Here is a 13075-nt window from a genome sequence, read left to right on the forward strand (position 1 = left end):
GAACATTAGGTGTCTAGGAGGGAGACCCCAGGAACATTAGGTGTCTAGGAGGGAGACCCCAGGAACATTAGGTGTCTAGGAGGGAGACCCCAGGAACATTAGGTGTCTAGGAGGGAGACCCCAGGAACATTAGGTGTCTAGGAGGGAGACCCCAGGAACATTAGGTGTCTAGGAGGGAGACCCCAGGAACATTAGGTGTCTAGGAGGGAGACCCCAGGAACATTAGGTATCTAGGAGGGAGACCCAAGGAACATTAGGTGTCTAGGAGGGAGGACCCCAGGAACATTAGGTATCTAGGAGGGAGACCCCAGGAACATTAGGTGTCTAGGAGGGAGGACCCCAGGAACATTAGCTGTCTAGGAGGGAGGCCCAGGAACATTAGGTGTCTAGGAGGGAGGACCCCAGGAACATTAACTGTCTAGGAGGGAGACCCCAGGAACATTAGGTGTCTAGTAGGGAGACCCCAGGAACATTAGGTGTCTAGGAGGGAGACCCCAGGAACATTAGGTGTCGATTAGACCCCAGGAACATTAGGTGTCTAGGAGGGAGACCCCAGGAACATTAACTGTCTAGGAGGGAGACCCCAGGAACATTAGCTGTCTAGGAGGGAGACCCCAGGAACATTAGCTGTCTAGGAGGGAGACCCCAGGAACATTAACTGTCTAGGAGACCCCAGGAACATTAGCTGTCTAGGAGACCCCAGGAACATTAGGTGTCTAGGAGGGAGACCCCAGGAACATTAGTTGTCTAGGAGGGAGACCCCAGGAACATTAACTGTCTAGGAGACCCCAGGAACATTAGCTGTCTAGGAGGGAGACCCCAGGAACATTAGGTGTCTAGGAGGGAGACCCCAGGAACATTAGCTGTCTAGGAGGGAGACTCCAGGAACATTAACTGTCTAGGAGGGAGACCCCAGGAACATTAGGTGTCTAGGAGGGAGACCCCAGGAACATTAGGTGTCTAGGAGGGAGACCCCAGGAACATTAGGTGTCTAGGAGGGAGACCCCAGGAACATTAGTTGTCTAGGAGGGAGGACCCAGGAACATTAGGTGTCTAGGAGTGAGACCCCAGGAACATTAGGTGTCTAGGAGGGAGACCCCAGGAACATTAGGTGTCTAGGAGGGAGGACCCCAGGAACATTAGGTGTCTAGGAGGGAGACCCAAGGAACATTAGGTGTCTAGGAGGGAGGACCCCAGGAACATTAGGTGTCTAGGAGGGAGACCCCAGGAACATTAGGTGTCTAGGAGGGAGACCCCAGGAACATTAGGTGTATAGGAGGGAGACCCCAGGAACATTAACTGTCTAGGAGGGAGACCCCAGGAACATTAGGTGTCTAGGAGGGAGACCCCAGGAACATTAGGTGTCTAGGAGGGAGACCCCAGGAACATTAGGTGTCTAGGAGGGAGACCCCAGGAACATTAGGTGTCTAGGAGGGAGACCCCAGGAACATTAGCTGTCTAGGAGGGAGACCCCTGGAACATTAACTGTCTAGGAGGGAGACCCCAGGAACATTAACTGTCAAGGAGGGAGGACCCCAGGAACATTAGGTGTCTAGGAGGGAGGACCCCAGGAACATTAGGTGTCTAGGAGGGAGGACCGCAGGAACATTAGGTGTCTAGGAGGGAGACCCCAGGAACATTAGCTGTCTAGGAGTGAGACCCCAGGAACATTAACTGTCTAGGAGGGAGACCCCAGGAACATTAACTGTCATGGAGGGAGACCCCAGGAACATTAGGTGTCTAGGAGGGAGACCCCAGGAACATTAACTGTCTAGGAGGGAGACCCCAGGAACATTAGGTGTCTAGTAGGGAGACCCCAGGAACATTAGGTGTCTAGGAGGGAGACCCCAGGAACATTAGGTGTCTAGGAGACCCCAGGAACATTAGGTGTCTAGGAGGGAGACCCCAGGAACATTAACTGTCTAGGAGGGAGACCCCAGGAACATTAACTGTCTAGGAGGGAGACCCCAGGAACATTAGCTGTCTAGGAGGGAGACCCCAGGAACATTAACTGTCTAGGAGACCCCAGGAACATTAGCTGTCTAGGAGACCCCAGGAACATTAGGTGTCTAGGAGGGAGACCCCAGGAACATTAGGTGTCTAGGAGAGAGACCCCAGGAACATTAACTGTCTAGGAGACCCCAGGAACATTAGCTGTCTAGTAGGGAGACCCCAGGAACATTAGGTGTCTAGGAGGGAGACCCCAGGAACATTAACTGTCTAGGAGACCCCAGGAACATTAGGTGTCTAGGAGGGAGACCCCAGGAACATTAGGTGTCTAGGAGGGAGACCCCAGGAACATTAGGTGTCTATGAGGGAGACCCCAGGAACATTAGGTATCTAGGAGGGAGACCCCAGGAACATTAGGTATCTAGGAGGGAGACCCCAGGAACATTAGGTGTCTAGGAGGGAGACCCCAGGAACATTAGGTGTCTAGGAGACCCCAGGAACATTAGGTATCTAGGAGGGAGGACCCCAGGAACATTAGGTGTCTAGGAGGGAGGACCCCAGGAACATTAGGTGTCTAGGAGGGAGACCCCAGGAACATTAGGTGTCTAGGAGGGAGACCCCAGGAACATTAGGTGTCTAGGAGGGAGACCCCAGGAACATTAGGTGTCTAGGAGGGAGGACCCCAGGAACATTAGGTGTCTAGGAGGGAGGACCCCAGGAACATTAGGTGTCTAGGAGGGAGGACCCCAGGAACATTAGGTGTCTAGGAGGGAGGACCCCAGGAACATTAGGTGTCTAGGAGGGAGACCCCAGGAACATTAGGTGTCTAGGAGGGAGACCCCAGGAACATTAGGTGTCTAGGAGGGAGACCCCAGGAACATTAGGTATCTAGGAGGGAGACCCCAGGAACATTAGGTGTCTAGGAGGGAGACCCCAGGAACATTAGGTGTCTAGGAGGGAGACCCCAGGAACATTAGGTGTCTAGGAGGGAGACCCCAGGAACATTAGGTGTCTAGGAGGGAGGACCCCACATCCCCTTTTAAGATTCCTTTACTGACACATCCCCTCTCTCTAGGTAACCACACCTCCTCCCCCAACCTGTCTGTCCCCCTCCCTCCACCAGGGGGCGATGATGACTACAGTAATTACTACTCAGAGGAGGGTGTGGTGGGGCTGGGGGATGGGGTAGAGATGAGGCCTCTGGCTCCCCAGGACCCTTACGAACCCATGAGGATGAACGGCTGGCTCATCTGTAAGGACCAGGATGAGATGTTGAACTTGGCCTTCACCGTGGGATCATTTCTCCTCTCAGCCATCACCCTGCCGCTTGGCATCGTCATGGACAAATACGGACCCCGCAACCTACGACTGCTGGGCAGGTAGGAGCCGGGGGAGTGGGAGGGATGTGTCTGTGTCTATAGTCTCAGTTGGTCTGATTTGTACGATTTGTATTGTCTAATGTATTGATGTATTGTCTAATGTATTGATGTATTTTCTAATGTATTGATGTATTGTCTAATGTATTGTCTAATGTATTGATGTATTGTCTAATGTATTGATGAATTGTCTAATGTATTGATTAATTGGCTAATGTATTGATTAATTGGCTAATGTATTGATGTATTGGCTAATGTATTGATGTATTGTCTAATGTATTGATGTATTGTCGAATGTATTTATGTATTGTCTAATGTATTGTCTAATGTATTGATGTATTGTCTAATGTATTGATGAATTGGCTAATGTATTGATTAATTGGCTAATGTATTGATGTATTGGCTAATGTATTGATGTATTGGATAATGTATTGATGTATTGGCTAATGTATTGATATATTGTCTAATGTATTGATGAATTGGCTAATGTATTGATTAATTGGCTAATGTATTGATGTATTGGCTAATGTATTGATGAATTGGCTAATGTATTGACGAATTGGCTAATGTATTGATGAATTGTCTAATGTATTGATGTATTGTCTAATGTATTGATGAATTGTCTAATGTATTGATGTATTGTCTAATGTATTGATGAATTGTCTAATGTATTGATGAATTGTCTAATGTCTTAAATCGTTTTCCACACACAGTCTGTGCCTGTATTTAGTTTTCATGCTAGTGAGGGCCGGGAATCCACTCTCGTGTTTGCATAGGGCGTGTTTGCATAGGGCGTCAGTGTCTTAACGGCGCAATTTGCCAAGGCAAATAACTCTGAGTGCAGCCTTATCCAGAAACCTGGCAGTGGCTTCTGATTACATTTTCACAGAACCGCATGTTGCAATTTCGATGAGGCTCTCTTGTTCAGATAGGCTACCTACCGCCCCTCCACTCTAACCACTAGGCTACCTGCCGCCCCTCCACTCTAACCACTAGAATACCTGCCGCCCCTCACTCTAACCACTAGGCTACCTGCCTCCTCTCCACTCTAACCACTAGGCTAGCTGCCGCCCCTCCACTCTAACCACTAGGGTACCTGCCTCCCCTACACTCTAACCATTAGGCTACCTGCCGCCCCTCCACTCTAACCACTAGGCTACCTGCCGCCCCTCCACTCTAACCACTAGGCTACCTGCCGCCCCTCCACTCTAACCACTAGGCTACCTGCCGCCCCTCCACTCTAACCACTAGGCTACCTGCCGCCCCTCCACTCTAACCACTAGGCTACCTGCCGCCCCTCACTCTAACCACTAGGCTACCTGCCTCCTCTCCACTCTAACCACTAGGCTAGCTGCCGCCCCTCCACTCTAACCACTAGGGTACCTGCCTCCCCTACACTCTAACCATTAGGCTACCTGCCGCCCCTCCACTCTAACCACTAGGCTACCTGCCGCCCCTCCACTCTAACCACTAGGCTACCTGCCGCCCCTCCACTCTAACCACTAGGCTACCTGCCGCCCCTCCACTCTAACCACTAGGCTACCTGCCGCCCCTCCACTCTAACCACTAGGCTACCTGCCGCCCCTCCACTCTAACCACTAGGGTACCTGCCTCCCCTACACTCTAACCATTAGGCTACCTGCCTCCCCTCCACTCTAACCACTAGGCTACCTGCCTCCCCTCCACTCTAACCACTAGGCTACCTGCCGCCCCTCCACTCTAACCACTAGACTACCTGCCTCCCCTCCACTCTAACCACTAGGCTACCTGCCGCCCCTCCACTCTAACCACTAGACTACCTGCCTCCCCTCCACTCTAACCTCTAGGTTACCTGCCTCCCCTCCACTCTAACCACTAGGCTACCTGCCGCCCCTAAACTCTAACCACTAGACTACCTGCCTCCCCTCCACTCTAACCACTAGGCTACCTGCCGCCCCTCCACTCTAACCACTAGGCTACCTGCCGCCCCTCCACTCTAACCACTAGGCTACCTGCCGCCCCTCCACTCTAACCACTAGGCTACCTGCCTCGCCTCCACTCTAACCACTAGGCTACCTGCCTCCCCTCCACTCTAACCACTAGGCTACCTGCCTCCCCTCCACTCTAACCACTAGGCTACCTGCCGCCCCTCCACTCTAACCACTAGGCTACCTGCCACCCCTCCACTCTAACCACTAGACTACCTGCCTCCCCTCCACTCTAACCACTAGGCTACCTGCCGCCCCTCCACTCTAACCACTAGGCTACCTGCCGCCCCTCCACTCTAACCACTAGGCTACCTGCCGCCCCTCCACTCTAACCACTAGGGTACCTGCCTCCCCTACACTCTAACCATTAGGCTACCTGCCGCCCCTCCACTCTAACCACTAGGCTACCTGCCTCCCCTCCACTCTAACCACTAGGCTACCTGCCGCCCCTCCACTCTAACCACTAGGCTACCTGCCGCCCCTCCACTCTAACCACTAGGGTACCTGCCTCCCCTACACTCTAACCATTAGGCTACCTGCCTCCCCTCCACTCTAACCACTAGGCTACCTGCCTCCACTCTAACCACTAGGCTACCTGCCTCCCCTCCACTCTAACCACTAGGCTACCTGCCTCCCCTCCACTCTAACCACTAGGCTACCTGCCTCCCCTCCACTCTAACCACTAGGCTACCTGCCGCCCCTCCACTCTAACCACTAGACTACCTTCCTCCCCTCCACTCTAACCACTAGGCTACCTGCCTCCCCTCCACTCTAACCACTAGGCTACCTGCCGCCCCTCCACTCTAACCATTAGGCTACCTGCCGCCCCTCCACTCTAACCACTAGACTACCTGCCTCCCCTCCACTCTAACCACTAGGCTACCTGCCGCCCCTCCACTCTAACCACTAGGCTACCTGCCGCCCCTCCACTCTAACCACTAGACTTCCTGCCTCCCCTCCACTCTAACCACTAGGCTACCTGCCGCCCCTCCACTCTAACCACTAGGCTACCTGCCGCCCCTCCACTCTAACCACTAGGCTACCTGCCGCCCCTCCACTCTAACCACTAGACTACCTGCCTACCCTCCACTCTAACCACTAGGCTACCTGCCGCCCCTCCACTCTAACCACTAGGCTACCTGCCTCCCCTCCACTCTAACCACTAGGCTACCTGCCGCCCCTCCACTCTAACCACTAGACTACCTGCCTCCCCTACACTCTAACCATTAGGCTACCTGCTTCCCCTCCACTCTAACCACTAGGCTACCTGCCGCCCCTCCACTCTAACCACTAGGCTACCTGCCGCCCCTCCACTCTAACCACTAGGCTACCTGCCGCCCCTCCACTCTAACCACTAGACTACCTGCCTCCCCTCCACTCTAACCACTAGGCTACCTGCCGCCCCTCCACTCTAACCACTAGGCTACCTGCCTCCCCTCCACTCTAACCACTAGGCTACCTGCCGCCCCTCCACTCTAACCACTAGACTACCTGCCGCCCCTCCACTCTAACCACTAGGCTACCTGCCGCCCCTCCACTCTAACCACTAGGCTACCTGCAGCCCCTCCACTCTAACCACTAGACTACCTGCCGCCCCTCCACTCTAACCACTAGGCTACCTGCCGCCCCTCCACTCTAACCACTAGGCTACCTGCCGCCCCTCCACTCTAACCACTAGGCTACCTGCCGCCCCTCCACTCTAACCACTAGTCTACCTGCCTCCCCTCCACTCTAACCACTAGGCTACCTGCCGCCCCTCCACTCTAATCACTAGGCTACCTGCCGCCCCTCCACTCTAACCACTAGGCTACCTGCCTCCCCTCCACTCTAACCACTAGGCTACCTGCCGCCCCTCCACTCTAACCACTAGACTACCTGCCTCCCCTCCACTCTAACCACTAGGCTACCTGCCGCCCCTCCACTCTAACCACTAGGCTACCTGCCGCCCTTCCACTCTAACCACTAGGCTACCTGCCGCCCCTCCACTCTAACCACTAGACTACCTGCCTCCCCTCCACTCTAACCACTAGGCTACCTGCCTCCCCTCCACTCTAACCACTAGGCTACCTGCCGCCCCTCCACTCTAACCACTAGGCTACCTGCCTCCCCTCCACTCTAACCACTAGGCTACCTGCCGCCCCTCCACTCTAACCACTAGACTACCTGCCGCCCCTCCACTCTAACCACTAGGCTACCTGCCGCCCCTCCACTCTAACCACTAGGCTACCTGCCTCCCCTCCACTCTAACCACTAGGCTACCTGCCGCCCCTCCACTCTAACCACTAGGCTACCTGCCGCCCCTCCACTCTAACCACTAGGCTACCTGTATTTGACATTGTGTTGTTGACCACTAGATGGTTTCATTTTATTATTATATTTTTTTTAAATGGGCATTGCGCGTACCCCTGGGGGTTTGGGAATACCTGGTCCAATGTGTTGATGAATTGTGTAATGTATTGATGAATTGTGTAATGTATTGATGAATTGTGTAATGTATTGATGAATTGTGTAATGTATTGATGAATTGTGTAATGTAGTGTGGAATGAATTGTGGAATGTATTGATGAATTGTCTAATGTAGTATCTAATGTATTGATGAATTGTGTAATGTATTGATGAATTGTCTAATGTATTGTGCAATGTATTGATGTATTGTGTAATGATTTGTCTAATGTATTGATGAATTGTCTAATGTATTGATGAATTGTGTAATGTATTGATGTATTGTGTAATGATTTGTCCAATGTTTTCATGTATTGTCTGTGTTTTCCAGTGCCTGTTTCTCCTTTTCCTGTCTCCTCATCTCCTACGGTGCATACAATCCTGATGGTGAGTAGCTGTAATATATATATATATATACATGTTGATTAGATTACAGTGTATTAGTCACATGATGTATTAGCAGGGTACAGTGCCCATATGTAGGTAGCTTACTAGTTATTCAGCAGCCTGATGGTCTAGGGGTAGAACAGGATATGTTGGCTGAGGTCCTTGATTATCTTGAGACAGCTGGTGTTGTACTGTATGTTGGCTGAGGTCCTTGATTATCTTGGTGTTGTACTGTAGATGCCCAACTTCTTGGTCAGTAAGATGGTACATTTCATTGGAATTTTACACACTCAACTGTAAAGTATTATTCTGGGGGTGAAATGAAATTAACAACAAACAAACAAAAACAAAAAACATTTAATTAGGAACATTTTTTTAAAAGAATAAATCCAACTTAATGTGTTGCTCAAAATGTAACGTTAGTATATTTTATGATTATTTATGAGTTTATGACCAAAGATAGAGAAAATTTGATTGGTTGAACTCATCGGAAGTTTTGGTTTTAATCTCCTTGCACCTATCTCGTCTTCAGAGGATGGTGGGTAATGCAACCATTTTAGACTTGATGATTATTTTACACAATGTTGTATGTGTAACCGATGTGAAATGGCTAGTTAGTTAGCGGTGGTGCGCGCTAATAGCATTTCAATCAGTGACGTCACTCGCTCTGAGACTTGAAGTAGGGTTTCCCCTTGCGTTGTGGCGCGATGGGTAACGATCCTTCGTGGGGTGTCAGTTGTTGATGTGTGCAGAGGGTCCCTGGTTCGAGCCCAGGTTGGGGCGAAGAGAGGGACGGAACCTACACTGTTACATATGCATGTTTGAAGGACGGAAACTATAATCAATTTTAGTATGAAGCAACAGTTGTAGTGGATCATGATGAACGCATTATGTTAAAAAATATTATTATTATTATTATTAAAACCATAAAGCAGAATGAGGTGTTCAATCAGGAGACCATTCACACATTTTAATAGTAGAGGTAAAGGCACTATCATGCCATGCTTACTGTAAAACTTACTGTAAACCTTACTGTAAAAGCTCTGTAAAACTTACTGTAAAACTTACTGTAAAAGCTCTGTAAAACTTACTGTAAAACTTACCGTAAAACTTACTGTAAAAGCTCTGTAAAACTTACTGTAAAAGCTCTGTAAAACTTACTGTAAAACTTACTGTAAAACCTCTGTAAAACTTACGGTAAAACTTACGGTAAAACTTACTGTAAAACTTACTGTAAAAGTCACTGCTGGAGGTTTGAGCAATGTGCTCAACAATGTGCTGCCAGAATGGGTTAAACTGACACATTATCATCTACAGTGCATCAAAGTATTCAGACCCCTTGATTTTGTTACGTTACAGCCGTATTCTAAAATGTATACAATTACACACAATACCCCATAATGACAAAGCCAAAACACCTTTTTATTTTTTTATTTTATTTTTATTTTTCAAATATATTAAACATTTAAAACAGAAAATCCTTTTTACATAAGTATTCAGACCCTTTGCTATGAGACTCGAAATTGAGCTCTGGTGAATCCTGTTTCCATTGAAATATTTCTACAACTTGACTGGAGTCCACCTGTGGTAAATTCTATTGATTGGACATGATTTGGGAAGGCACACACCTGTCTATATTAGGTCCCACAGTTGACAGTGCATGTCAGACCAAAAAACCAAGTCATGAGGTTGAAGGAATTGTTCGTAGAGCTCCGAGACAGGATTGTGTCGAGGCACAGATCTGAGGAAGGGTACCAAAACATTTCTGCAGCATTGAAGGTCCCCAAGAACACAGTGGCCTCCATCATTCTTAAATGGCAGACGTTTGGAACCAACAACACTCTTCTTAGAGCTGGCCGCCCGGCCAAACTGAGCAATCAGGGGAGAAGGGCCTTGATCAGGGAGGTGATCAAGAACCCGATGGTCACTCTGACAGAGCTCCAGAGTTCCTCTGTGGAGATGGGAGAACCTTCCAGAAGGACAACCATCTCTGCAGCACTCAGGTCACTCCTCAGTAAAAGGCACATGACAGCCCGCTTGGAGTTTGCTAAAAGGCACCTAAAGACTCTCAGACCATGAGAAACAAGATTCTCTGGTCTGATGAAACCAAGTTTGAAATCTTTGGCCAGAATGCCAAGTGTCACGTCTGGAGAAAACCTGGCACCATCATGCTGTGTGGATGTTTTTCAGCGACAGGGACAGGGAGACTAGTCAGGATCGATTAACGGAGCAAAGTACAGAGAGGTCCTTGATGAAAACCTGCTCCAGAGCACTCAGGACCTGACTGGGGTGAAGGTTCACCTTCCAACAGGACAACGACACTAAGCACACAGCCAAGACAATGCAGGAGTGGCTTTGGGATAAGTCTCTGAATGTCCTTGAGTGGCCCCAGACAGGAGAACAGCCTTGAACCTGATCGAACATCTCTTGAGAGACCTGAAAATAGCTGTGCAGCGACACTCCCCATCCAACCTGACAGAGCTTGAGAGGATCTGCAGAGAAGAATGGGAGAAATTCCCCAAATACAGGTGTGCCAAGCTTGTAGCGTCATACCCAAGAAGACTCGATGCTGTAATTGCTGCCAAAGGTGCTTCATCAAAGTACTGAGTAAAGGGTCTGAATACTTATGTAAATTATATTTCAGATGTCTTCTTCTTTTTTTTGTACAAAGCTTTGTCATTATGGGGTATTGTGATGTCATTATGGGGTATTGTGATGTCATTATGTGGTATTGTGATGTCATTATGGGGTATTGTGATGTCATTATGGGGTATTGTGATGTCATTATGGGGTATTGTGATGTCATTATGGGGTATTGTGTGTAGATTGATGAGGAAAAGCAACAATTTAATCAATTTTTGAATAAGGCTGTAACATAACAAAATGTGGAAAAAGTCAAGGGGTCTGAATACTTTCCGAATGCACTGTACATAAGTCAATGTTAGACATTGTGCTCCCATTTCCTGGCAAGGTGAGTAAGTGGTGTTACAACACAAATGTAATGTTTCAAAACGTCCCAGGATGATGTGTTTCGATACTCCTGCAAAGTTCATGTTTTCTCTCCTTCAGCTCGGTTGATGTTAGTGTTTTGGTTGTTACCAAGCACTTCATTTCAACATTATAATACAATAACATGTTAAATAATGTTAAATAACATGTTAAATGGGGTTTGGTCTTCGTCATGTTAGTTTTTTGGTGACTTCAACACAATGTGGTGTGTTTGTGTATCTGACACTTTGTCCACCTTCCTCTCACAGAGCTGTCTGTCCTCATCTTCATCGCTCTGACGTTCAACGGCTTCGGAGGCATGTGCATGACCTTCACCTCCCTCACGGTACGTGTGTGTGTGTGTACGTGTCTCTGTGTGTGTGTGTGTGTGTGTGTGTACGTGTCTCTGTGTGTGTGTGTACGTGTGTGTGTGTGTGTGTGTGTGGGGTGTGTGTGTACGTGTCTCTGTGTGTGTGTGTGTGTGTGTGTGTGTGTGTGTGTGTGTGTGTGTGTGTGTGTGTGTGTGTGTACGTGTCTCTGTGTGTGTGTGTGTGTACGTGTGTGTGTGTGTACGTGTGTGTGTGTGTGTGTGTACGTGTCTCTCTGTGTGTACGTGTCTCTGTGTGTGTGTACGTGTCTCTGTGTGTGTGTACGTGTCTCTGTGTGTGTGTGTGTGTGTGTGTGTGTGTGTGTGTGTACGTGTCTCTGTGTGTGTGTGTGTGTGTGTGTGTGTGTGTGTGTGTGTATTCAGGTCAGATTTCTCCGTATTTATTTGTGATTTCACCACATTCCCTTATGATCCAAAAGAGAAAGTGTGTGTCAGTGACGTGTCAGTGACGTGTGTGTGACGTGTGTGTGTGTGTGTGACGTGTGTGTGTGTGTGTGTTTTGTATAATCTCTGTGTAGAGAACATTGTGTCATTTGGCCTCTTCACACATGGCACTGGAAAGACTTTATTACTAATCATTAATCTATTATATAAATAACTGTCTGGTTGGTTTAGTTATTTACATCGAATTCAACACACAAACCCTCCTGTTCTCTCTCTCTCTCTCTCTCTCTCTCTCTCTCTGTCTCTCTCTCTCTCTCTCTCTCTCTCTCTCTCTCTCTCTCTCTCTCTACTTCCTCCCTCCCTCTCTCTCTCCTTCTCTGCACCTCTTTTTTCCTACACCCCTTCCTCTGGCCTGGTTCCCTGTCTCCTGTCCTGTGGTTCTGTTTTGGCCACTTGCTGGGCACTCTGTCCCCGGGAGAAGGATGGAGAAGGATGGAGAGAGTTCATTGTCACTGTCCCAGTACTTCTCTCCCCCAGTGCTTAGAATAACAAGAAACAAATAAGGGTTAGAAAAAGGGTTATTTGTGGAAGGACAGGGTTCTACTAATAACTGTTTTGTTCTGAATAACCCTTTTTTTGGAAGACAAGGGCTCTTTGTAAGGCAAAAGGTTCTACCTAGAACCTTTAACATGATGATTCTTTGGAAGGCAAAAAGGGTTCTTTGGAAGGCCAGAAGGGTTCTTTGGAAGGCAAGTAGGGTTCTTTTTGGAAGGCCAGAAGGGTTCTTGGAAGGCCAGAAGGGTTCTTTGGAAGGCCAGAAGGGTTCTTTTGGAAGGCCAGAAGGGTTCTTTGGAAGGCCAGAAGGGTTCTTTTTGGAAGGCAAAAAGGGTTCTTTAGAAGGCAAGTAGGGTTCTTTTTGGAAGACCAGAAGGGTTCTTTGGAAGACAAGTAGGGTTCTTTTTGGAAGGCCAGAAGGGTTCTTTTTGGAAGGCCAGAAGGGTTCTTTTTGGAAGGCCAGAAGGGTTCTTTGGAAGGCCAGAGGGTTCTTTTTGGAAGGCCAGAAGGGTTCTTTGGAAGGCCAGAAGGGTTCTTTTTGGAAGGCCAGAAGGGTTCTTTTTGGAAGGCCAGAAGGGTTCTTTGGAAGGCCAGAAGGGTTCTTTGGAAGGCCAGAAGGGTTCTTTGGAAGGCCATAA

The 13075-nt window shown here is 48.8% G+C and overlaps 1 protein-coding gene across 1 annotated transcript in view; it reads left to right on the top strand.

The window, feature by feature from the left end:
• The window catches only part of slc43a2a (solute carrier family 43 member 2a), a 35397-nt gene that overhangs the window by 15510 nt on the left and 6812 nt on the right, over positions 1–13075 (top strand). Inside the window, exons 3-5 of the mRNA XM_029766752.1 lie at positions 3026–3329; positions 8067–8122; positions 11380–11456. Of these exons, the coding sequence (XP_029622612.1) occupies positions 3026–3329; positions 8067–8122; positions 11380–11456 (437 nt within the window). The remainder of the gene's footprint in view (positions 1–3025; positions 3330–8066; positions 8123–11379; positions 11457–13075) is intronic.

The sequence above is a fragment of the Salmo trutta genome, chromosome 12, assembly GCF_901001165.1.
Source record: "Salmo trutta chromosome 12, fSalTru1.1, whole genome shotgun sequence".
Taxonomy (NCBI): domain Eukaryota; kingdom Metazoa; phylum Chordata; class Actinopteri; order Salmoniformes; family Salmonidae; genus Salmo; species Salmo trutta.